The sequence below is a fragment of the Ambystoma mexicanum genome, chromosome 1q, assembly GCF_040938575.1.
Source record: "Ambystoma mexicanum isolate Mex_15411 chromosome 1q, UKY_AmexF1_1, whole genome shotgun sequence".
Lineage (NCBI taxonomy): Eukaryota > Metazoa > Chordata > Amphibia > Caudata > Ambystomatidae > Ambystoma > Ambystoma mexicanum.
The window spans coordinates 1164071579-1164098879 of NC_090922.1; the positions used below are offsets into that span (position 1 = coordinate 1164071579).

Below are 27301 nucleotides of genomic sequence, written 5' to 3' on the forward strand. Positions count from 1 at the left end.
GACACATGCGAGGGCTGTAATGTGTGAGACATGGATGGTGCTTGTGTGTGTAGGCTTGCATGCCAAATGCAGTTCTGCGTGCACACATGTTTGGATGAATGTGTATGTAAGTAGACATGTCCGTGATGTCACGCATGTATGTTGTTTTCGGCTGCATGTATGAGCACTGCGTACATGTGCATGTGTGTGTATTTGACAAGGGTGCAACAGTGATGCAACATGGATGCATGTGACAGCGGTATGTGGAAGCCTGATTGGCAGATGTGACATGGATGCCCGTCTGAACAGTGCGACACTTGGCAGAGGTGTACACATGCATGCAAGTGTGGTGGTGTGTGTACATGTGTGGTGCACTTCCTGTGTTGCATGTGATGTCTGGCTCACCTTTGGCTGCTCATGCTGTTGTATGTGTATGGATGGTGGTGGCAGTTGCGATATGGCTGTGATATGGCTCATGTGTGCGAGTTGCAATGACATGTGTGTTGGGGATTGTGATGACATGTCTGAGGTTTGCCAATGCCACTCATGTGCAACTGTCATGTGTGTATGTGTCCATTGTACAGTGCCCTGATGCCTGTGTTTTGTTTCTCCCTGTCTGCAGCGTCAACTGATGAAGAGGGCGGAGAAGGTGCTGTGGAGCACAGCGGCGGGGATCCCACCGCCAGCCGGAGATGCAAGGCCCGGCTCCCCTCCCGTGTTGTCATCTCGTCGGGGAGTGAGGAGTCCGCTGCCGCGTCCCAGGCCGCAGCTGCCGTGGGGAGGTCCAAGAGGCGGAGGTTGGAGCTGGACTCCTCGGCAGCAGAAGGGGCAGCTGGGACCCCACAGGGCCCAACAGGGGAAGATGGCATGGAGTCATCCAGGTTGGTGGGGGGTTTGGTGGAGGAGGAGGCCGTGCAAGCACCAGAGACGGGGTCTGGAGGTGGGGATCCCACTGGTGCTAGTGGTGCAGTGCAGGACCAGGGACAGGAGGCAGCACAGGCCGCCGCGGAGGTGCCTGTGTGCATTCCTGTCCCCGATCCTGTCCCTGCATCATCTTGCACCAGCAGGGATGCCTACGTCCAGACCCGTTTTCAGGCAGGGGATGAGCTGACGTCAACTGGCCTTCCTCTGCCTGCGGACGTGGCCATCCAGGTCCGGGTTGAGCCTGTCCTGGCTGGTGTGGCGTTGCGTCAACGGGCCATGCGAGGTGACCTGCAGTCTTTTCATGGAGAGACTGCACGTCATCTCGAATGGCTCGTTGACCACGTCAGCCTGCTGGGACAGGTCACCCAGGCCGGATTCCTCCGTCTGATGGGGCTTGCTCCGACCCCCTCCTCAACTGGACCCCCTACGCGCCAGTCGTCCTCTGTGCCATCTTCCCACCTATCAGTCACCTGGGTGCCCTGTGGAGCTGCCTCTGACGGTGCGGCCAGGCTGGTGGAGGAGGCATCCCTGCCACAGTCGGGAGTCGGAGGTCCAACAGGGGTGGCCACATCAACAACTGCACCCCAGCCGGCGGAGGATGTGCAGGCAGCAGGAGGCAGTGCACGGGCAGAGGCAGAGCAGCAGCAGCAACATGGTGGGAGCCATGAAGGCTCGGGGCCTTCGACATCGGAGGGGCAGGCATCGGCCGGAGGGCAGGAGGACCCAGGACAGAGAGTGTCCTCCGTGTGGCAGCGATTGGGCCACGCCATAGATGCGGAGCGGCGGCGGGCGGAAGAGGCGCGGCTCACAATGGTCAGGGCGGAGAACTCCATGCGGAGGGCCCTGAGGCGGGCCGAGTGCCTCGAGGCAATCCGCAGGGGGTTGGTGGAGGACACGGCGTCGTCCCTGCGGACCCTCGGGGCCATGGAACAGGACCGCCTCCGGGACATCGAACAGGAGTTCGATGATGCCCTGGCCCGGAACACCACGGAGTGAGCCGCTGGACATGCCCGCCGCCTTTGTATATAGTTCTTTAGTTTTAGGTTTCCTTTGTTTCTTATTATGATTTGGAGTCGACGGACACTGCTCCACTTTTTGTATATAGTTGCATTTTAGTTAGGTTTTTTTGTAGGTTTCCTTTGTTCAGTTGGGCTCATGGACCCTTGGAAGTTTTTTACATAGTTCTTAATTGGATAGATATTTTTTTACATTTGACTTTGGATGACATTTTTTTGGATTCGGATTTGCTGTTTTGTTTTTTTATACGGACATGCAGCTTATTTTTTCTCATTCCCATTGTAGTTTGTTTCATTTCTTTAGCATTCTTTATTTTTTTCAATACAATTTTGTTTTCATACTTCACTGTGTGGTATCATCTCATTGGTTTCATGCATGTCATGTTGGGTGTTTTCCTATTCAATTGCAACCATTGTGTGTGACGGACATGGGTTCATTAGCTTCATGAACATTGGGGGTGTAACATGTAATTTCCATTTCCATGTGGGTGAATGGGTTACTTGGTAGGGCTTTTTGGCTGTGGAGGCTGACCATAACGCACATGATTGGGGATTGTGAGGACCTGGTGGAGGGTGCCCCTGGATGCTGGGGGGTGGGGGTGCAGGGGGACATGAGTGGGGGCCTGGTGGATGGTGCCCCTGGTGGCTGGGGGGTGGGGGTGGTGGGAGACATGGGTGGGGGCCTGGTGGAGGCTGCCCCTGGATGCTGGGGGTTGGGGGTGCAGGGGGACATGAGTGGGGGCCTGGTGGAGGGTGCCCCTGGTGGCTGGGGGGTGGGGGTGGTGGGAGACATGGGTGGGGGCCTGGTGGAGGTTGCCCCTGCACTGCTGGGGGGTGGGGGTGGTGGGAGACATGAGTGGGGGCCTGGTGGGGGCTGCCCATGGTGGCAGGGGGGTGGGGGTGGTGGGAGACATGGGTGGGGGCCTGGTGGAGGGTGCCCCTGGATGCTGGGGGGTGGGGGTGCAGGGGGACATGAGTGGGGGCCTGGTGGAGTGTGCCCCTGGTGGCTGGGGGTGGTGGGAGACATGGGTGGGTTCCTGGTGGAGGGTGCCCCTGGTGGCTGGGGATAGGGGGTGGTGGGAGACATGGGTGGGGGCCTGGTGGAGGCTGCCCCTGCACTGCTGGGGGTGGGGGTGGTGGGAGACATGAGTGGGGGCCTGGTGGGGGCTGGCCATGGTGGCTGGGGGGTGGGGGTGGTGGGAGACATGGGTGGGGGCCTGGTGGAGGCTGCCCCTGCACTGCTGGGGGGCGGGGGTGGTGGGAGACATGAGTGGGGGCCTGGTGGAGGGTGCCCCTGCACTGCTGGGGGGTGGGGGTGGTGGGAGACATGAGTGGGGGCCTGGTGGAGGGTGCCCCTGCACTGCTGGGGGGTGGGGGTGGTGGGAGACATGGGTGGGGGCCTGGTGGAGGGTGCCCCTGCACTGCTGGGGGGTGGGGGTGGTGGGAGACATGATTGGGGGCCTGGTGGAGGGTGCCCCTGCACTGCTGGGGGGTGGGGGTGGTGGGGAACATGAGTTGGACATGGGTGGGTGCCTGCTGGCAGGTGCCCCACAGTGCTGGGGGTGGGGGTGGTGGGAACATGAGTTGGACATGGGTGGGTGCCTGCTGGCAGGTGCCCCACAGTGCTGGGGGGTGGGGGTGCAGGGGTACATGAGTTGGACATGAGTGGGTGCCTGCTGGCAGGTGCCCCACAGTGCTGGGGGGTGGGGTGGTGGGGAACATGAGTTGGACATGGGTGGGTGCCTGCTGGCAGGTGCCCCACAGGGCTGGGGGGTGGGGGTGCAGGGGTACATGAGTTGTACATGAGTGGGGGCCTGCTGGCAGGTGCCCCACAGTGCTGGGGGGTGGGGGTGGTGGGGAACATGAGTGGGGGCCTGGTGTGGGCTGCCCATGGTGGCTGGGGGGTGGGGGTGGTGGGAGACATGAGTGGGGCCCTGGTGAAGGGTGCCCCTGGTGGCTGGGGGGTGGGGGTGGTAGGAGACATGGGTGGGGGCCTGGTGGAGGGTGCCCCTGCACTGCTGGGGGGTGGGGGTGGTGGGAGACATGAGTGGGGGCCTGGTGGAGGGTGCCCCTGCACTGCTGGGGGGTGGGGGTGGTGGGAGACATGAGTGGGGGCCTGGTGGAGGGTGCCCCTGCACTGCTGGGGGGTGGGGGTGGTGGGAGACATGAGAGGGGGGCTGGTGGGGGCTGCCCATGGTGGCAGGGGGGTGGGGGTGGTGGGAGACATGAGTGGGGGCCTGGTGGAGGGTGCCCCTGGATGCTGGGGGGTGGGGGTGCAGGGGGACATGAGTGGGGGCCTGGTGGAGGGTGCCCCTGGTGGCTGGGGGGTGGGGGTGGTGGGAGACATGGGTGGGGGCCTGGTGGAGGGTGCCCCTGCACTGCTGCGGGGTGGGGGTGGTGGGAGACATGAGTGGGGGCCTGGTGGAGGGTGCCCCTGCACTGCTGGGGGGTGGGGGTGGTGGGAGACATGAGTGGGGGCCTGGTGGGGGCTGGCCATGGTGGCTGGGGGGTGGGGGTGGTGGGAGACATGGGGCGGGGCCTGGTGGAGGGTGCCCCTGCACTGCTGGGGGGTGGGGGTGGTGGGAGACATGAGTGGGGGCCTGATGGAGGCTGCCCCTGCACTGCTGGGGGGTGGGGGTGGTGGGAGACATGGGTGGGGGCCTGGTGGAGGGTGCCCCTGCACTGCTGGGGGGTGGGGGTGGTGGGGGCCTGGTGGAGGCTGCCCCTGGTGGCTGGGGGGGTGGTGGTGATAGGGGACATGAGTGGGGGCCTGGTGGAGGGTGCCCCTGCACTGCTGGGGGGTGGGGGTGGTGGGACACATGGGTGGGGGCCTGGTGGAGGCTGCCCCTGCACTGCTGGGGGGTGGGGGTGGTGGGAGACATGAGTGGGGGCCTGGTGGGGGCTGGCCATGGTGGCTGGGGGGTGGGGGTGGTGGGAGACATGGGTGGGGGCCTGGTGGAGGCTGCCCCTGCACTGCTGGGGGGTGGGGGTGGTGGGAGACATGAGTGGGGGCCTGGTGGAGGGTGCCCCTGCACTGCTGGGGGGTGGGGGTGGTGGGAGACATGAGTGGGGGCCTGGTGGAGGGTGCCCCTGCACTGCTGGGGGGTGGGGGTGGTGGGAGACATGTGTGGGGGCCTGGTGGAGGGTGCCCCTGCACTGCTGGGGGTGGGGGGGTGGTGGGGAACATGAGTTGGTCATGGGTGGGTGCCTGCTGGCAGGTGCCCCACAGTGCTGGGGGGTGGGGGTGGTGGGAGCCATGAGTGGGGGCCTGGTGGAGGGTGCCCCTGGATGCTGGGGGGTGGGGGTGCAGGGGGACATGAGTGGGGGCCTGGTGGAGGGTGCCCCTGGTGGCTGGGGGGTGGGGGTGGTGGGAGACATGAGTGGGGGCCTGGTGGAGGGTGCCCCTGCACTGCTGGGGGGTGGGGGTGGTGGGAGACATGATTGGGGGCCTGGTGGGGGCTGGCCATGGTGGCTGGGGGGTGGGGGTGGTGGGAGACATGAGTGGGGGCCTGGTGGAGGGTGCCCCTGCACTGCTGGGGGGTGGGGGTGGTGGGAGACATGGGTGGGGGCCTGGTGGAGGGTGCCCCTGGTGGCTGGGGGGTGGGGGTGGTGGGAGACATGGGTGGGGGCCTGGTGGAGGGTGCCCCTGCACTGCTGGGGGGTGGGGGCGGTGGGAGACATGAGTGGGGGCCTGGTGGAGGGTGCCCCTGCACTGCTGGGGGGTGGGGGTGGTGGGAGACATGAGTGGGGGCCTGGTGGAGGGTGCCCCTGCACTGCTGGGGGGTGGGGGTGGTGGGAGACATGGGTGGGGGCCTGGTGGAGTGTGCCCCTGCACTGCTGGGGGTGGGGGTGGTGGGAGACATGAGTGGGGGCCTGGTGGAGGGTGCCCCTGCACTGCTGGGGGGTGGGGGTGGTGGGGAACATGAGTTGGACATGGGTGGGTGCCTGCTGTCAGGTGCCCCACAGTGCTGGGGGTGGGGGTGGTGGGGAACATGAGTTGGACATGGGTGGGTGCCTGCTTGCAGGTGCCCCACAGTGCTGGGGGGTGGGGGTGCAGGGGTACATGAGTTGGACATGAGTGGGTGCCTGCTGGCAGGTGCCCCACAGTGCTGGGGGGTGGGGGTGGTGGGGAACATGAGTTGGACATGGGTGGGTGCCTGCTGGCAGGTGCCCCACAGTGCTGGGGGGTGGGGGTGGTGGGGAACATGAGTTGGACATGGGTGGGTGCCTGCTGGCAGGTGCCCCACAGTGCTGGGGGGTGGGGGTGCAGGGGTACATGAGTTGGACATGAGTGGGTGCCTGCTGGCAGGTGCCCCACAGTGCTGGGGGGTGGGGGTGGTGGGAGACATGGGTGGGGGCCTGGTGGAGGGTGCCCCTGCACTGCTGGGGGGTGGGGGTGGTGGGGAACATGAGTTGGACATGGGTGGGTGCCTGCTGTCAGGTGCCCCACAGTGCTGGGGGTGGGGGTGGTGGGGAACATGAGTTGGACATGGGTGGGTGCCTGCTGGCAGGTGCCCCACAGTGCTGGGGGGTGGGGGTGGTGGGGAACATGAGTTGGACATGGGTGGGTGTCTGCTGGCAGGTGCCCCACAGTGCTGGGGGGTGGGGGTGGTGGGGAACATGAGTTGGACATGGGTGGGTGCCTGCTGGCAGGTGCCCCACAGTGCTGGGGGGTGGGGGTGCAGGGGTACATGAGTTGGACATGAGTGGGTGCCTGCTGGCAGGTGCCCCACAGTGCTGGGGGATGGGGGTGGTGGGGAACATGAGTTGGACATGGGTGGGTGCCTGCTGGCAGGTGCCCCACAGTGCTGGGGGGTGGGGGTGCAGGGGTACATGAGTTGGACATGAGTGGGGGCCTGCTGGCAGGTGCCCCACAGTGCTCGGGGGTGGGGGTGGTGGGGAACATGAGTGGGGGCCTGGTGGGGGCTGCCCATGGTGGCTGGGGGGTGGGGGTGGTGGGAGACATGAGTGGGGGCCTGGTGGAGGGTGCCCCTGCACTGCTGGGGGGTGGGGGTGGTGGGAGACATGGGTGAGGGCCTGGTGGAGGGTGCCCCTGGATGCTGGGGGGTGGGGGTGCAGGGGGACATGAGTGGGGGCCTGGTGGAGGGTGCCCCTGGTGGCTGGGGGGTGGGGGTGGTGGGAGACATGGGTGGGGGCCTGGTGGAGGGTGCCCCTGCACTGCTGGGGGGTGGGGGTGGTGGGAGACATGGGTGGGGGCCTGGTGGAGGCTGCCCATGGTTGCTGGGGGGTGGGGGTGGTGGGAGACATGCATAGTTGATCAGTAGTGCAAGGTGACATGTGGGTTGGCTGGGGGGCATGCCCATGGTGGATGGGCTGCCTGCGGGACATGAGCAGGGGTGCAGGGTAGTCCCCATGGTGTGGGCTGCCTGCATGGGCCGTGGAGGTTGTGGAGCGTACACCTGGGAGGACCCACACGGCCAATTCACGTGTAGTACTCCCCAGAACCCCTGAAATACACATACCCTGCTGAAATCGCGTGTGGAACTTCCCGCGCACCCCTGAAATACACGTACCCTGCTGAAATCGCGTGTGGAACTTCCCGCGCACCCCTGAAATACACGTACCCTGCTGAAATTGCGTGTGGAACTTCCCGCGCACCCCTGAAATACACGTACCCTGCTCACACTGGGCCAATCGCGTGTGGAACTTCCCGCGCACCCCTGAAATACACGTACCCTGCTGAAATCGCGTGTGGAACTTCCCGCGCACCCCTGAATACACATACCCTGCTGAAATCGCGTGTGGAACTTCCCGCGCACCCCTGGAATACACATACCCTGCTGAAATCGTGTGTGGAACTTCCCGCGCACCCCTGAAATACACGTACCCTGCTGAAATCGCGTGTGGAACTTCCCGCGCACCCATGGAATACACGTACCCTGCTCGCACTGGGCCAATCGCGTGTGGAACTTCCCGCGCACCCCTGAAATACACGTACCCTGCCGAAATCACGTGTGGAACTTCCCGCGCACCCATGGAATACACGTACCCTGCTCGCACTGGGCCAATCGCGTGTGTGAGACTTCCCGCGCACCCCGGTATACACGCACACGTATTTTTTGTCAGCGGGTGTCCGTGTTTGTGGGTACCCTTTCGCACGTCATTTGTCCTGGAGGGCCACAGTATAGGACATTCATCATGGCTGTATATAGGTGCTATTTGTTGGCGCACCTTTTGGTGCACATTTCTTCCAGGCACAGAGACGCTACCGCCTGCTTTCTTGTGGCGGTCGTGTTTGTGCCTGTGCGCTGGTTTGAGCGTGCGCTTTTTTGCCCTATTCTATTCCATGAATACGTGTTGTAGGCGAGCGTGTGGGCGTTCCGCGCACTTGTACCCTGTACTTCCCCCGTGACGCCCACGTTTTGGCAAGTTGTTCCCCATTCCGAGTGTTACGCCCCGTGTTCCGCCTACTTTTGTCGCGCTATGTGCGATTTTCGCTGTGGCCTGTGCAATTTTCGCTGTGACCTGGCGCACGCAGTTAGATGGCCTGTGCGCCAACGTGCGCCGCGCACTTTTTTATCGCACATCCGATGGTTTTCTCGCGCACGGCCTTCCATGAATCGATGTGCGCTGCTTTTCGTGCGATTTTCGCACTTGCACTGCGATTTTCGCTATTCCACTGTGATTCGCACGTTTTTGCCCACTTGCGCCACGCTAATTATTCCATGAATCGGCCTCTTAGTCTGTTCTTAAACACCTCAACTCAGCCTTTCATCCTTCTGAGGTCGATAAATGAGTACCAACACAGGTTGGGTGATATTGTATGTATAGTTGTTCTATACAAAGCGCTTAAGCGTAAGTGTTTTATAATAACACATCATCATTTGGCCTTGGACCTCTGCTTGCATTCACAGTAATTTGGTAATATGGGCCTATACACACTGATATTAATGATACATATGGTGATCCATTCTTGTATGAAATGTATATCACATTACAGTGATATCGTAACAATATTTTTCCTAGTGTACTTAAGGACAATGCTAAGTGATGCCTCTTCCAGTTCAAGGGGTGAAAGGTTGTATTGCATTGCTTCCCGTGATGTCCATTTGGGTCAAATTACATCACTTCCTGTGATGTCATCAGAGGTCAAGGGTCATGTGATGTCACTTCCGTTACCCCTGGTATTTTGGTGAAATGACGTCCCTGCTGGATTCCTTCAACAAACCCTACATCCCTTTGCTTTCCTTCCCCCTCCCTTTGCGGGACTGAGAACCATTTCACACTTACAGAGCTGATGGCACAGACATGTTACAGTTCTGTTCCTCAAGTGACGCAGAGAGAAAGTTAGTGGATGTCAACAGGCCTCTGAAGCCAACTGCTGCTGTGTGAGGTGCTGCGCTCCAGGGATCGATTTCCTCAGAAGACCTTAAGGCCCAGCAGTTGACATCTCTGTTTCAGAGGCTTGCTGCAAAGCTTCTGCTTTCGGGGAGAGGGCAGGGGGATTGGAGAGGCAACTGAGAAAAGTATTCGCCTTGTCACAGGAGTTGATTATGAATTCCATAATGCTCTGCCCTGATGTCACAATAGACAAACAGAGAATTTAAACACTGCAATTGTGTTTAATGGGTTCCTACCTCAACCATGCGAAACTTAAATGGTATTAACAGAGCTACTGATGACATGACGGGGGAGACATATGACAGATGTACCGTATACTACTTTATGAAAAATCGAAGCTGTTAAAATGGATACCAGGCAATGTAATAACAATACTTCCTAGAAGTTAAAGCACAACCCTGTTTCAGGCCTACCGCATTACAACAGTCCTTACCTTATAAGCCGCCAGATGAATGGCAGTGAATCCGTTTCTTGTCAGTCGAGAAGGGCGAAGGCCTTTCAGCATGAGTGTTCTAACATGCGACTTGTTACCTTGGCAATAAACACAAGACCACACTTAGAACAATGGTGTAAACTTAGAAAATCCGTCCAAGCAAGCACTCTAGCATCTGCTGTACATGTGTGAAATACATATGATGGCACAATTATGAGAATGAAATGAGTATCAATGTGTTGCACATATCATAGAATAAATGATACATGTTAAAGAATGGCACTTGAATCTGATGAAACATATCTCCTTCTGAAATTAGAAATGCACTCTATCAGTCAGAAAAAATAAGAAGAGTGTTTGAGTGAGGGCCCAAGAGCTGCAACTTACACCTTGGCTATTGTTCACCATGGCAGCACGTGCTTAAAAGCATTCTCAAAACGCATCTCTAAAAGCAAATGGAATGCAAAATGGGAGCTTTGAGTGGAGGGTCGTGCAATGCAGCAAGGGACGTGAAAGCTCAGCTTTCTCTATCGTGACGTCAAAGCTCAGCCATGCAGACAACAGTTCTGAATATACGTGGGCTCATTTGCTATCCAGAGGCTTCCCGTCTCTTGGTCACAGGTCTCTCGTGAAAGTTACGCCAGGGAACAGGTCTAGCTGGAACTCGCTGCTATTCTGCTAGGTGCTCTTGTGTGGGGAGGGGGGGGTGGTCATGCTACGTGGATGTCACATGGAGCAAGGCATGCACGGCTTTATGCATGCATTAAGTGTATATCTTTATCTTGTGGCCTTTGGGCGGTTATTTCAGCACAATGCATTGGATGTTCTAGAGCCATGTTAGAGAACCCTTGCACCACACTAAGATAGCATTACGAATGTAAGCATGTGCCACATTTAGAAAGAATTATGAACATTAGCCTGTGTCGCATCTAGATAGGTTTGTGAATGTTGGCATGGACTACACTCAGATAGAATTGTGAACACTAGCCTGTCTCCCATCGAAGGTCAGCAAGTGCCACACTTAGAAAGAATTATGAACATTAGCCTGCATCGCATCTAGATAGGTTTGTGAATGTTGGCATGGACTACACTCAGATAGAATTGTGAACACTGGCCTGTCTCACATATAGATAGGTTTTGTGAAGGGTAGAAAGTGCCACGCTTAGATGGAACTGTGAATGTTTGCCTATGTCGCATCTAGGTAGGTTTGTGAAGGGTTGCAAGTGCCACACTTAGATAGAATTGTGAACACTATCCTGCGTCGCATCTAGATATGATTCTGAATGTTAGCATCTGCCACACTTAGAAAGAAGTATGAACATTAGCCTGTTTCACATCTAGATAGGTTTGCGAATGTTAGCATGGGCCACACTTAGATAAGATTGTGAACAAAAGCCTGTGTCACATCTAGATAGGTTTGTGAAGGGTAGCAAGTGCAACACTTAGATGGAACTGTGAATGTTAGCATGTGCCACACTTTGAAAGAATTGTGAACATTAGCCTGCGTCACATCTAGATAGGATTGTGAATGTTAGCATGTGCCACACTTGGACAGAGTTGTGAATGTTAGCAGGTTAAATGTTATTTAACCAAATAACCAAAATGCTCAAACTTTCTGCAAATTATAAACCTTGTCCAATTTTGGTAATGTGGACGGAGCAGCAGGCTTATCTCCAAAAGGTTGTGGATCGTTGGTTAGTAGCAACACAGCAAAAATACAATTATTACCCAATGATAAAAGGGACTGTCCAGTCTTTATTTAAATCACAACAGACAGTTCTAACATTACTACGAACTACAACACATCCTGTACAGAAATGTCGAGGACAGACAGTTTCAAAGAAGGAAAAAAGATGCACTCTAGAAAGTGATGGGAGGGTAGTCAGTAAGGTTAAAAACCACAACAGTTTAAAGTTACTTGCCTTCAGCACAAGGGGAGAAATGGGTCTTAATATATCACTAGGGGCCTTCTGAGAAGGACCAGGGGGCCAGAACCACAATTTACCTTGTACAATATGTGTTCTTGATGCTCGACTGGGTCGAATTGGCTTCAGGGCACTTTGCAGGATTCTGTGGCAGAGTTCAAAATGGGATTTAGCTGCGGGTATCAGGCGGCAAGATCGTTTGGCAAGCAAAGCTGGAAGAACGGCTGCAGGCTGGCCTACACATCGGCTTGGGGTCAGGAACAGTGGTTTCAGTGCTGGCACAGCAGTTCTGAAGCACTGGCCGAAATGACTCAGATGTCTTTAAGAGACTGCAGCGTTACAACAGTCAGCGTTGCAGTCCGTTGCAGTTGGAGGAACTTGACTGGCTTTAAAATGTCCTGTAAGAGGGGCGTCGATAGATGCTTGCCGAGGCACTTCTCCTAGCTTCTTCAATGGGCTTGTGTCATCCTTTAAGGCACACAGCTCAAAGCTGAGGACTGTGTAGCAGGCAGCTGCCTTGTCCTTTGTTTTACGTTCAGTGACCTTCTGGCACTTCCTACCAAGGACACTTGCTCCAGAGCCTAGCAGGGCAAACTGTGTGCTGGCTGAGCAGCACTGGTTCTGGAGTGGCCAGAGGGTCCTCTGAGGTCTTTATCTCCCTCTGTTCCCTGGGAGATGTTTAGGGGTGGGATCTTGCTTCCCTCTTTGGAGGTCCTTGCCTTCCTTCACTAGCGGAAGATGTCAGGCAGACTGTACCTTCAGCCAGGGTCCAATGATGAGTTCTTCTTGCTACTTCTTGCAAATACTTCAGATGATCTGCTAAAAGTAGGGCTTGGCCCTCTTTTAAAGCCAAGTGGGCCACAGTTATTGGTGTAGGCTAAGCCTACCTTAATGAACCAATTCTGGGGCCCCCACCAACAATGTCCTGTATGCATGAGGTCATAACCCGAGTGCTTTGCAACAAGAAAGGTAAAGGGGTGAAGACATATGACACTACGTCCCACCTCTCATTCTGTCTGTTATTGGTAAAAGAGTCTCTATGGTTAATGTATCTCTCTGTGGTTCCTGTTTAAAGAGGCAGTTCTCCCTTGAAGCTGCAGTGAGACCAGCCTCTCTGGCTCCTGCAAACCCCATTCTCTTACCTAATGAATGGGGTCCCCCTACCAGGGATGCTCACTGTAAACACGCAGTCCCTGACATGACAGTTCACTGTCAATGACACTGAGGGTGGGAGCTGGCATCAGGTTGACACAGTTAATTATGAAAGGTTGTTGGGGTTTCCTATCTCCTTTGTTAATCTCTGCAGCCAGGCCCCAGGTTGGCCTGTTTGAAGTACACTCTATCCGTGTGATAATCACTGCCACCAGCTGTAGGGTTGAACAAAAGAGCATGGCGGATCCATGGAGTTTTGTTAGTTATTCAGGTTACCCATGGTAGTGGGAAAGTCGGCCCTCCCCCTTTCTGGAGATGAAATGGTGTACTCTTGGTTGTCATATACCAACTAAATATGACAGGGCGGACTGTACCTGTAGGCTGTGTCCAACCTGAGTACATGAACCTACGTTTTTGTCGTGGTGTGAGCATAGGAAAATGTGTGTGGATTAGCCCCACAAATTTTTCTTAGGTTGGTCTACCATCATTCCATTTAATTAAACATTTCAAAGAAGCCCAGGCAAGTGCACATCCACTGTGCGGATGGTCGAATTCCTCACAGATGGCCTCTACCTATCTAACAACCTTGCATTTCTGCTAGATAGGGCCGCATGCTTAAACAAAATATTGTTTAAATTTTGACCATCAGTGTCAGCCTAGAAAGCATTCACGTCATAAAAAAGAACACATATTATATCTGAATTCAGGCTAATACTGTATCACATGCAGGAAATGGCTGTCCTGGCAAGAGCGGGTTTTAAAAACTCTGCATATTTGTATTATTCACACATATTTGTAGTGTTTTCTGGTGAAATCTCCAAATCAATATGGAAAAACATTCAGAATTAGCTAACCACCCGGGTTAGAATCAACCGCGGGGTCACTGCAGTGTTCAATGCACAACTATAGGATACGTTACTAGGTTCAAATGATGGACTAAAACATATACTTTGTACATATATTTTTAAGACTAGTTCCGTTTTGTGCGATTTGGCAAAGAGGGAAAAATTGAAGGTGCAGATTAGGGTAATCTTTATGCTGGACTACTTTAACATGCGAAGGCACAGTGCAGTGAGTGATAGTGGTTTTAGACCACTTCTTCCTTCTGTAACTGTCTGGCTCTTATATTTCAATTCATTTTAGCCCTTTCATGGGGAAAGAAAAAGAATGTGGACCAAAAGCAACAACATATATGTATAGATCCTCGTGGTCTCTTTAGGACCAGGGACTGTTGTGGTCCTGGTTTACAGGTCTCATAGTGTCCACTGAACAAAAGGTTTTATCTCAACAGTGCCCTTTGGAGTTGGGGAACAATGGAAAGGTAGCTGTGTGGTTCTATGCCGTGCTTGTGTGGTTCTATCCCGTGCTGTAACTGATGAGGGACCACTGGCATTCTCTTCACTGATACTGAATTGTGATACAGACCTTCCAATACAACAGAGGTATAGCTCCTGAGACAGAAGCAACAGTAGAGCCACAAACTGTTCCTCAGCGAGGGTGAGCAAAAAAGGATGAACCCCTTGGGGAGTGCAGACACCACTGAGTCTGGGTGTCCTCGCAGCCGCAACACTGATCTCTGCTTTCCATCAGTTGTGTGGTGCCTGTGTTGTTGGCAGGTCCTCTCTTCAAAAAGCGAGGTCACATCAAAAGGCTTGAAAAGCATGCACTGCGGGGATCAATGGTTGAGAGTTTGTCTCAACTGGTCCAGCTGTGATAGGAGATGCAGGCTAGAAGTCCCTGATCTCCCTCTGAAAGCTATGCACGCAGGGTTTTAGACGATCTTGACAATATTGTGTTGTTGGATGTTGCACCTCATCTTCAGATCAAGTCTTCCTCCATAGCACAAAAGGTAACTGGAGCAGACCATACATCTTTAAGGGGAATTGAGGTTAGGGCAAGTGTCCCAAACCACATTCAAAAGGTGACAGCAGCAGTCTGTTTTTTCAGTAAATCAATGGTCATCTCTGCTTTCAAATCTGTTAATTCTTTCTCCTGCGGAAAGGCCTATGAAGTAAATGTATTTAATCTTCCATATAGCACAGCCACAAAAACCAGAACTGTTCCTGGCTCACTCTTCATCTGGAAATCCTATTAAAGTGGGACAAGACCATACCATATATGACTACTTCCTTGTGAAACACATACTTTCTTAGGAATAATGTCTGACTGCTGAACATTGTCCCGGGAGGATAGTTCAGCGGCAATGTGCTCACCTTGGAAACAAGACGACACGAAGCAACACAGGTTCGATCCTGGGGTCGCGCTTAGTAACCTCAGGGTATTAAGCGTGTTATAAATATGTAACTAAGAGACATATTCCTGTAACAGCGCCTCGATGCCCACGGGCTGTGTGAGCGCTTTAAAAATGCAAATAAATAAAAATAAAAATTGAGACTGGATTTTATTCAATAAGCCACTATTTCCACCATCCCCCATCATCAAGACAATCACTGGCAAATCGCACTCCATATTTCCATATTGCTCCATATTTTCAATGTCTCCTTCATGTAAGGTCTCTTCCCGGAGCTATAACAAGGGGGGATGTCCTACCCTCTATGAATCAAAAAGTATGCAAACAGTGATTTAAGTGCAAACTCGTTTTTAGACCCATATGGGTGCCCATACAACTGGGGAAACCATTGTTGGAAGCAACACGCTTGCTGCTGATGAACACATATCTCTTACTCATATAAACATTTCAGCTTTTTATTATTAGTTGGCTGATACTTTTTCTTTTGCATAATATTTAAGTTTTTACATATACACAACAGTACATGGTGACCATTGTAATGAACAAACACATGGTTGTATTAGAAATCCAATGTAACATGTTTACAGATGTCATAAGGTGTAAACCATCCACTTATACATTAAGAGACAACTTGTTCATAAGTGAAATGTCCCAAGTGATTAGGTGCATACAACACAGGATGAAAGTGCAAATGGAGGAGACATTGATTGTAGGTCTCATACGCCCGGCTAAAGTCTGACCTCATATTTGAGTATATAAGCAGCACTGAATGCAGCCCGTAGGGCTTCTGGGTCTGTGTGCTGCTGACGTTTCGGCAGAATAGATGTAAGCCTTCTTCTGTGGCCAAGAAAGTCAGGGAACTCACTGGTCGTGCTGTGAGTAGGAGTAGATGAACACACAAGGTTTCATCGTAGAGCAGGAGTGCAGGTGAGGGTCTCCAAAGTGGGCATTGGTTGTAAAGGCAGCCGGAGAGCGGGCGGAAGGCCCGTGGGAGGCATGCAGGGGGGCCCTTGTTATTGAATGCGAGGTCCGGCTGGGAGCAGGGAGAGAAGAGCTTGTAAGTAAGTGATATGCAGAGCCCAATGCGGGGGGAGGGCTGCAGCACAGTGAGCCAGAGAGGAAGTCTTCAAGGCTGGATGGCAGATATATATTCTGTCAAGTTCGCCCTGCAAAAGTCGAGGCAAACAGGAGCAGGACCGGCGTCTCTTCCCGGAAGCATGGAAGAACAGCCAGATCATTCCCCTACAGAAGACGTCTACACTTGATCCAGACAACTTGCCAAACTATCCATCCACCATACACCTTCCCTTCATTTAAAAGACTATCAAACACACAGACTCCTGTTAGTTTCATGAGAAAATCACTGAAGACAACCTTCTATAAAGTTGCAACAAGGATTTTGGTAAAGATTCAGCACCAAGACTGCCACCACACACGCCCTTTACATAATGAATAACAGTATCTCCGGCCTACTGGCGTTGCACAACACGCCCGCCACCTGTTACACTGTCCACCACAGAAGCACTTCTCAGCATAATAGTCACATGGGTTTGATGACCAATTTCTGCAATAGTTTGCCACGCATCTCACAAAAAGATACCAGCTCATGATGATGGACACTAACAGAGTCCAATGCCACCCCATAACCTGTGTAGTGCCACTAGGGTCCAGCCAATTTGAATCCTCTTCAACTTCAATATGGAACGACTTGGGGAACTCTTCATCAACCTTGACATCAAGAGCCATGTGCTGGTGACACATAGGATCATTTCATCAATGGCATCCACAAGCTACAATAAGCCTCTCAAACACTCAAGCACAGATGTGAAACTACATCCTTAAGGGGACCCTACAAAGACAGAGTTAATTTTTATTGGAGGCTCTAGCAAAAACATTATTCAAACCCAGAATTAGGTGACAGAAATGAAACGTGATGGCTTCCTTCCTCAGCTCACATTTGCCAATAAATCACTTGGCTTCATCATCAAAAAACAAACTTTCCTTCAAGACCCACCTTGAGAAGACAAGCAGGCATCCTGGTGCTAATTCTCTATCCTTTGGAAAAACATGCCCTTTATCGCGCCACAGACTTCAGAACCATCATCCAGGCTATGGTCCTTTCCCACTTGGAAGGGGAAACCATTTCCTCACTAGAGGCCTGACCACATTTCTGGTCCCGAGAATCCCACTAAAATCTTTCTAAAATGCCAAATCCCATCTCATCACAGACCACAGAAATATGAGCACATTACCCCAACCCACAGAGAGACATGCTGATTATCCATCCATGACCACATCATTGTCAAAAGGACCTGCATCACGTACAAACAAATGACAAGCAAAGTTCTATTCTTCCCGGCTGACAAACTCGCCATCTCTAAAAGCCTCTATAGCACCTGAGCCACAAAATTGCCAGAATCGAGATGAAAGAAGGAAAGCACAAAAGGCAGGCCGTACCCTGCGAAGCACCTGACTGGTCACTTGTTGGCCGCCTAATAGCATCTTTTATAGCTCTAGCGATGTCCCCTATCCAGGTTCCACCTCTCTTTCGCTCTCCGTTTTGTACAATGCTCCTTTATGGCTAAGGCTGCACCATATGTATCTCCCACAAATTAAATGATCATCTTAACTTGGTGTCCCCGCTGTTGTAAAGCCCATGAACATGAAAAGATGGGATTCACAATGACACTGCAAAGTTAGATTCTGGCAAGATAGCTCAGTGAGCTGAGCGCTCGCTGTTGCAATCTGTTTCAGATCTGCAGGTCGCAGGTTTGAGTCCTGGCAAGGCAAACTCAACCTTTCATCCTTCCGATGTCAATAAATGAGTACCAACTCCAGGTGGGTGGTATTCTATGTATATTTGGTCTATGTAAAGCGCTTAGGTGTAAGCGCTATGTAAGTAACACATTATTAGACCCAGGGGTCATCAATGGGGGTAGACCAAGTTAAGATGATCATCACTTCCCACATCTGCTGAATTTCAAGGGTTTTATTGCGTCAAATCTGATCACCTTAACTGTCCTTTAACTAAAGGTTTTTAAGAGAATATATACATACGTACCTACAAAAAAGCAGAAAGTAACATAACAATCATAAATATACATAGAAGGGAAATATAGGGACACTGCAAAAATAGGAATGGGGATGAGATGACAGTGCAGATATTGTGTGGTGGGATACGAAGGATAGGCAGCAATTGGAAGGGAAGAGAGGGGAGCGTATTGGAAAGTCCAGCCTTCCTGTGAACAGTGGTGTAAGGTGGTCCGAGAGAGGTGGTGATGGGGTGCGAGAAGATTAAACATGGCAAGTGGCCAGTATTTTGAAAGAGCACAATGGCAACACGCTTAGGGTGTTTTGCGCACTTGAAGTTTATGCCACTCTGCTTGCGTTGCCTAAAGTGGAGTATCAGTAAGAGGATACTTTGCACAAATAATTGGCACATTACAGGCCAAAGGTTCAAATACTCACCACCACAAGCAGAGCATAAATGAAGAAGAGACAGCCCATTCTCTGTGCGATAATTTAAGTTCACTTTGATGAAGGCTTCGTCTGAGCTGAAAAGAGAAATGTTTTAAATAATTGAAAAGAAACATATAGATTTCTTAAATTAGATCTATACTTTTCGGATGAACTGCTAGCATCAGTTGCTCAAGTGATGTAAGACAAGGGAAATTGATCGAATCTTTTACACCACACTTCCGAAAGCTCATGGCCATTTTAACAGTTTTGGGGGACCGGGGCACAGACAGCCTTGCCCCCCCCCCCACGAAAAACATGCGGCCCGCCGATACCCATGTGGCCCCCCCAAAACCCATGTCATACTCCCACCCCCTCCAAACCCATGTCACCCCTCTGCAATACCCATGCCCCCTCCCAATGTAAAAAATTAAGGGATTACATATCTTGAGTCCAATTCAACAGATACTCCTCTAAGCTTTAAATGAATTATCTAGTTGTTAATAAAATATAAACATTATACATCTGTGATCTGTTTCCACAAGAGGATGCTATATTAAGGACTTTTCACTTTGTTTTTGTTTTGAATAATATATTAATTTAGAAAGAAAATAAAGGAAAAGGATTTTAAGATAGCATTTATTAAACAAAATGAAAACCTAACCATTTAACATGAACAGAAGTATTGCATTGGTGTACAGACAGGTTGGAATGACATATAAGGAGGGACACAGTCTCTGTAGTGGTGTTTGGTTATTTTCCCACTCATTGCCTGCCCATGGCCATGCTAATTGCCAATCCCACCCATTCCTGCCTCTGCCCACCCAAAACACCTCCTCATGGAAACTCTTTGAGCTCTGTTAATTTACCATCAGGCTTTGCATTCAAAGTTCCTGCCAGGGTTTGTACAAATCAGCCTTCTGAGAGTTAATGACTTAATTGGAGTACACACACACTAAATGGGGTGCAAAACACTGAAGGAAACACAATGGCGAAAGGGAATAAGCACTGAGAAATATGCAGCAGGCGGTGTACCGTGTATGTGCAGGGCAGGTATACGGAGCAAATCATTGCAGAAAATGCAAGATGTAAGTGTAATTGACTGTGCTCAGTTGGTTATAGTGGCACATGCTTGAGGGGCTCAGAACTACAGGGCACAATGTGGCGGTTAGCTTAGGGGCAACGTGCTCGCCTTGGAAGCAAGACGACACAGAGCAACCCGGGTCCGCACTTAGAAACCACACCTAATCGTGTCTCCAAAGATGTGGCTGTTGGCTACATATTATTTTTACAGATTTGTGCAGTTGTAAGCATGGTGGAAACGCGCTTGTGCTTTTATTCACAGTTATTCGCTCACAGGGATTATTTTCAAGGCCCATACCCACGCCCAGAGAGCATTTTACTTTCTCCAGCACCTGGGATCCAGGTGCAGGGAAGGAGGCGCGTGGCAGGCACACTTCAAAGTGAATCAGGATGCAGATTCACAGGCCCTTTTTGCAGCCGCACTCCTGTTAGGGCTCAAATCTGCATGGTCCTGATTCAGAAAAAAAAATGGATTTCCAATATGCACTGGCACTTGCAAATTGCAAATATATTTTTGAGGTCAGATCCAGGCAGGTCGTACTTTGTTTGTCACAGCGTGTGCACAGATGAATGAAAAGCTTTTCAGAAAAAGGCCCATTGTTTCTTATTCCTGCACGAATAAATGCATCTCAAATGCTAAGCCTGTTTGGAAACATTAACATGCTTGCCAGTGTGTTTGCTATCTGTCAATGTGGGCTCATCATATCATATGGGACCCCATAATTGACATGAGACACTGCAATGACTGTATGATACATCTTATTATTTTGATGTCCTCCCAAAGCATCAAACCCTATTTCTGTCAGGAAATCAATCTTAAAACGTTCATTTTAGAGCCTCTATGGTAGGTAATATTTAGTGTGTATTGAAGACAAAGTAGCAGCTTAACGCTCTCCCTTCATACGTTTTGGGCTAACTTCAACACCGTGGGCCATGGCTGACGCAGACAGTCACGGCCGCCCCTGTGTCCTGGTGTTTTAGGGGCCCATCGCCCGTGGCAAGAGATATTGATTTGGGACAGAAAGTTTTGTTTGGGTATTGAGTGTTCGGCTGGTATGAACTGGTGATGCAGGACTAGCCCCAGAAGGTGTCCATTGATAATCATGTAGGGTGAGGGGGGAGCGGGAGCTTCTGGAGGCAGAGGTAACCCAGCAGCAGGGCGTCGAGGCTTTCACTCTTTGACACAGGTCTTTTATAGCCACATCTTAAAGAAAGTAGCTATTGTTGGAAGATGCTGTGCCATCCAATCCGAAACTTTGCATGTACCCACATAACTACGAGGGCCCCTCCCACAAAAATGCCCACAGCCCCAAAAAAGTGGCTCCTCCCCTTCCCGCACGCCAACCCTAAAACTGGCAGAAGAAAAGTTATTTGCCCAAGATCATGCTATCGCTACAAGAGGGGTAGGATGTGTTGATTCGAACTGCGGTCTACACATCCAGCGTGGGCCAGGCAAAAATGCCTTAGGAAAAATGGCCCACATTACATTCCCAGACTGCAATAGAATATTTTTTCAGGACAAACTAAATAGTACCTTTTCATGCATTTTAGTATAACATTTGTGTCAATTGGAGAATTACAACACAAAAAAGTTTAACACTGGTCAAAACACCAGCTCCAGTGAACTCACAGTACAAATGGACCCACATTGGACCACACCAGCCTTTTGTCCCGGCCCTTCAGACACTGTGCCCTATTGCTGAGGTCTATCCGAACCTGCAACGCTGCACACCTAGCCATAGTGACTGCCTCCTCCCATCACACAGGGCACAATGGGAGCCATATGAGTGACTGCCTCCCATCACATTGGGAGCAATGGGAACCAAACAATGAAAGATGGGCCTGCTGGAGCGCCACTCCCTGGGCAGGAAGTCTGGAGGAGCGTCTAAATATGTATATGAAAGTGTTTAAAAAAAAACTTTCACTAAGTCAAGCATAATTTAAAAAACAAGAATACAAGACAAATGTCAACATTAGATATATGAAGCGTAACATTCAAAGCAAGTTGAGATCGAGTTAAACAGTTTTCATATGCACATAACCAGATCAGACTTTGCTTTAATAAAGCTTTCATTTAAAAATGTAGAAAATGTTTAAAAAATGTTTTGCAAGAGCTGCAATTAGAGAAGCTTGTCATCCATTCATCAAACGGTGCCAGAAATTATATCGCATCAGGACAATTACATGAAACAATATATAATTGCATTACGCGCATAACCACCAATAACAACCTCCACTGTGCTCAAATTAAAAGGACGGCCACCCCTCGAAGTAGAACGCCCCATTCAGGTGGAAAAAAGGGCGCAGAGGGAGGGCTTCAATGACATATTAAAGTGCATAGGAGACACTGACTGGGCTCCCGCTCCACATCACATGTTGAGAAATTACCAACTTAGTGACACCCGTCCAAGCCCAATCATTTGCGGCATGCACCCAAAATAGTTTCATTGACACTAACCACCGCGGGACTGGCCTATAAAATATATGCCAAAAAAGTTTTTAGGGTTTTTTTTGGGGCTACACCTATCATGCCCTGCAACCTTTAAAATCTCCTGTTGGCTGTGTCGCGTTGGTGTGAAAAGGTTTGGAGGAACCCGTGCCCCACCTCTGTGGTTAAGTATCTAGTTTTTGTTTTCACACAAAAAAACTGCACCAACAAAAACTAGATACTATAAAATATATAGCTGTCATATTGTAAGGGTATTTATTTCAGTTAGGTTTTATAATTGCTCTATGTTACTGAAGATACTGCAGTCCTATGCAGACGTGCTGACAGTGACATCAGTGACTTGAGCCTCGTATAGAAATGCTGCTAGTTCAATGACACCTTAACAGAACTACTGAAACTATTTGCAAATGTGTTTAAAATCACTTTAAAAGACACAGCGGACCTCATTCCGTTCGTCCAGTCAATGAGGCCCTAGAGCCATGCATATCAGCCAGGTCAGGACTGATTTCCCCAGCTTCCTAGCTGTCGCTGTGTGGTGGGGCAATTTACCCTGGGCCTGGCGGTTATCGCTCCCAGTGTGAAGAGAGCGTGCCTTCCTTACCCTCTCCCTTTTGTATCGGTGGGGTGGCCTTGTTGAAGCAGGGCCTGCGGCCTTACCATCGGACATGGCGCAGAATGGTCCATTCTGCGCCATGGTCGATGGTGCTCCTGCAGTGCCTAATACTTTGGCGGTCCGCCACAACAAACATGAACAGCGTCATTGAGCCCGAGATTGGCTCGCGCCCTTCGCCCATCAGCACCCATCAGCGTGCCAGGGCCCCAGGCCCAGCCAGAAAACTCACCTTAGTGCTGCACTGCTGCGTTCCACTGGGACATGCGCGCGCCACTGCCTCTCAGTGTGTGCGCACCAGACACTGGTGCGAATACTAGGCCCACGCTGCTTTTCCAAGACATAAAATGGCCTTCCCAGTTCCCTGGTGGACCCTCGACAAGAAGAGCAGCACATGGGGCCTCGTGCTCCGGTCCGGTGCTGCTCGTGCAGAGAGAGCTTGATTGTGTTCAGAGCCTGACACACGCCCAACCACAAATTCAAATCAGCCATTGGCTAGCTGATGTCTGCATGCATGATGATGCATGGCAACAAACTTACATTAGTTGATGTGTTGTGTGGGTGGGCAGTCCCAGAGGCAGATCCAGGGCGAGGAGCCCAATTCATCAAAATAGTTTTTTTTCGTGTCAAGTGTTCAGTTGAAGCCAGACACACTGGCACATGAGTGACCATGTGCCTTGTTGTCCAAATCAGTAAGCCAGGCCTGGTGGGGGCACTGCAGACAGCACAATTATGTTGTTGCTTACTTAATTGCTTGGCCTTCAGACTTGAGTTGAACTTTAAATTAAAGTCACGGGGGAGGGGAGCCGTGCCCGTGCCTCCTGCTGCAGGTAGCCTGCAGGCACGTGCAGCCTGCAGGCACCTGTTATTCTCACACTCTCCACCCCAACATGGCCTGGCCCCGTGCCCCCTCCAGGATCCGTTTGACCCCCCCATTGAGACGTCCCTGAGAAAGCTTTCCTGTGAGCGAAAACACAAAGAAAGCGTTGCCTTCGTGTTACTCCAGTTTTTAAAAGCGCACGCAGCCCAGGGTTTGATGCCTTCTATCAGACTAACTGAAAATATTATGCCCACACTGTGCAATGCAGTAGCGTTCGAAGTCCCACACCTTCTTCATCAGATGGTGATCACAGCGTGAAAATCCATGTCTGCGGCACTTCGAACGCGAATGCATTCTACGATCATAGCATGATATTTTCAGGCAGTCCAAAAAGGAATCAAAACCAGCATTTTTCTGCACACACAAGAATTCATGGCTGGTCTATGCACAAGTTGAACATGCCGCTGCATGCATGCGGATTCTGCACTGTGTGTGCAATATGCACTCACACACATGTGCGACTGAATGGACTGTTACGAGATGGAGGCCAGTTTCCCTCAGTTTACATATGCCCAGTGAAAGTTGCTGGAGAGGACCGTCGGTCAGGCATTGCAAACCTACCAAGAATATCGAGATTTACAAACAAAGGAGCTGAACAAGCGGCTGCCTAGTTCCAATTTGCCCCATTTCTAACATGGCATTCGATAGATGTTGGGCTCTGTCAAAGCTGCAAGCCCTACTCGTACTTTAAAAAAAAAAAATCTCTGGAAGGCTTTATCTGCCCCACTGTTTGTCGGTAACTGGCAACTCATGGCGGAAACGTCACTGCATTTGGTAAACCGCTCTTTTGGCGTATTTGTTCGTGCCATTTATTTTTGAGGGGCGTGTGGTCAGGGTGTATATCTTTTCATTTGGATTTTAGGGTAATGGGATGGCTGAAGAGGGGTGTGATGGTAAAAAAGCTATGATGCACGGCCTGTCCTCTTCCACAAATGTAGCAAATGAATGCAGTGCCGGTGAAATGGCCGCCACAGTGAGTTGTAACTGATCCCTTTATGGCAGCGCCGTGTGCAATTTACCTAGGGACAGAGGCGTTGCTAGGGGGGCTTTAGGGGGCTATAGCACCAAATCTTTTGGTTGTAGCCCCAGATAGAAGCTCAGGAGCTACAACCAAAAGACTAGCTAGCCCCGAGTGTCGACAGTCCCAACATTAGTGTAGCCCTGGATCTTTTCCACACCTAGCAACACCCCTGCCTGGGTATTAGATCCTTCTGTGTCAATATCAATGTTATTTCAGTCTTGATTTAGAACAGGCTCACCAGTTGCCTGCAATTCTTTGTGATACATCAAACTAATGCAAGTTGTGTGTAGACAGAAGCACATGGCCACAGCCAATTAAGACAACCTGGGCAATGGAAAGAATAGCGAATTGAGCCCTAGCTATCATGTATGTCAGTAGATTGTGTTGGTCAAATGTTATAGGTTATTTTAACTAGTAGAAACGAGGGAGGGGCATAAGAGCTACTTCTTTGGTATCTAAACTGAATAATGATTCCCCGTATGGCTGTAAAAATAAGGAATTGCATACACATTGTCATCGGCTAGGATTTGAATAAACGCGGTTTTTTTAGACTTGCTTTTCTCATAAATGAAGTTAAGCCAGGCAGGGCAGGTGAGTCTCTGGCTTGTTAAAAGACACACAGTCAGGCTTGCTTTAGCTGAGGTCACGTGAGGTAAGGCAAACAGAACTTCGGCTGGAGCAGAGGCCAACCATGAATATTTAATTAAGAGTGAAACCTATTAATATAACATGTTTTATGAAGCACACACAACACTCAGAATTACAATGAGTTGTTTCCTAAATGAATAGCTGCCAAGGGATCCACTAAAACGCATGTCTCTAAAAGCTTATTATAATGAGGCAACATGCAACAGAAGAAGGAGTCTTGATGGAATAAATGAATCGGTTGAATTCATCTTGTCTTTGCAGGCCAAATGCATAGCCTATTTTATAAAATAATGAGCACATTTGACTGCTTATTCATGTGTTGCATACTGCACTTGATACAATGAACCCTAGCATCTTCCTAAAGGGAATGGATCCCTCCCGCTGGCGCGGCAGCAATGTTTGGCGACTGGCGGCGGACCACAGGGAATGTCAGAATAGACGCAGGCAGAGAAGCAGGAGCTAAAATAGCTTAAGGTTCTGCTCTTATTTGATGCAGAGCGCCCTTGGGATAGCCTCTCTCCCTTGTGCATTTAGACATAAATTCTATGCCACGTACAAGCAGGCTTTCACCATGTTCACTCTGCCGCGTGGTGCCCTACAAATTCACCTCTGTGTCAGACTGGAAGAGGAAGCACATTGGCAAGCACAGGCACAAGCTGCAAGAACACTCATTACTGGAGTTAGGTAATGATGAAAAGCGTCAACACATGATAGGGAAAAGGAGATACACTTCATAAGTATATATTAGGAGGCCAAAGAGAGCTGTGAGGCCATCAACTCACTGGCGATGCGTTAAATAAGTAATGGGTAGGATCCTATTATGAACAGAGTCATTGGCATTATGCCTCCTGGCACTCTATGCCCCCACTCACCAGACCCTTCTTTGGCAGTGACAGCTGTCTCTCAAGAAGATAACCATAAATCCATAAATGTTCTCATTCCTTTTTGACGCCACCACCACCCCGCCATATTTCTTCTCAACACATGATCAGGTGCATACAATGTGTCCACAGAGTAGTATGAGAGGGGAAAGGGCATCATTGCATGTCATAGTTGGGACACACAATCATCACAAGTCTAAAATGCTGCATATAGACACCTCCTGAGACTCAAAATACAAGGGAACACCGCACCACATTCGACACAGCGAACATTCCACTGGCTCCCAGTCATATCTGGGACACACATAAACCCAACCCTTTGGATCACCCAAACCACCATCCACAGGGTCGGGTCGGGTCTGAATCCACTGAGAAATGCATCCACTTCAGGTCGACCAAAACATTTTCATACAGCGATTCTGCCTTCGTGGCAGTGCCAAAATTCAAACAAAAATATCAAGAAGGATCTTCCCACCCTGCCTTCAGAGAATCCCTCAAGAAATGGCTACTCACAGGACCACAACTCGCATACTATTATTTCCCATAAAGACGGCACCAAATAGAAGCATGCTCGACCAATCCTATCAATCGACCAGGCCTCCTGGCAAATAGATACACAAACCACAAAGACACATATTTTAGGGCATGTTAACAAGTAACTAACCATCACAGCTTTGCACTACAATGACTACAAGAACAATCAATTAACTAGGACAAAAAACCTAGACAGGAATATTTTGAGTTAGTCTCAACCTCAAGTGCACACAACACTACAGTAAGGAAACTTGGGAGATCAAACTCAGTTGGGGTACTCTCCCATGCCTTAAACTCGAACCCGGAACTGTAAGAAGTCTGCATCCAGATCGAGAACAAGACAAGTGAGGACTTCTACTGTGGAGTTTGGAACTGCTGCTAATGCAATCGCACAGCTAAACAAATCCCAGATTGCACAATGGAGGAGCAGAAATCGGTGCAGGACCAATCACAAAGGGAAGAAAGAAATGGGGACCTCAGTGGTTATTTTCGTCAGCCTCAATAACAATTTTTTTTTGTTGCAATGATGTACTATTTTTTGTTGCAATTTTAAGCTTATGCCAGTGGCACACCATACACTGATCCATCTCCTGCATATGTTTCCTGAAGCAACTGATAGAAGGAGGTACCGGCCCTGGTCCATAGATAGTCGGAAGAGGGCGTCACAAGTTTTAATTTTGTTTATTAGACACCCCAC

General features: G+C 50.9%; 1 protein-coding gene across 2 annotated transcripts in view; it reads right to left on the reverse strand.

Annotated features, from left to right (window-relative positions):
• TNNI3K (TNNI3 interacting kinase) overlaps positions 1-27301 on the reverse strand; it is a 3214557-nt gene that overhangs the window by 3079094 nt on the left and 108162 nt on the right. For both annotated transcript variants that reach the window (XM_069641910.1, XM_069641909.1), the window contains exons 3-4: positions 18511-18596; positions 9715-9812 (exon numbers count right to left, since the gene is read on the reverse strand). In XM_069641910.1, the coding sequence (XP_069498011.1) occupies positions 9715-9812; positions 18511-18596 (184 nt within the window). The remainder of the gene's footprint in view (positions 1-9714; positions 9813-18510; positions 18597-27301) is intronic.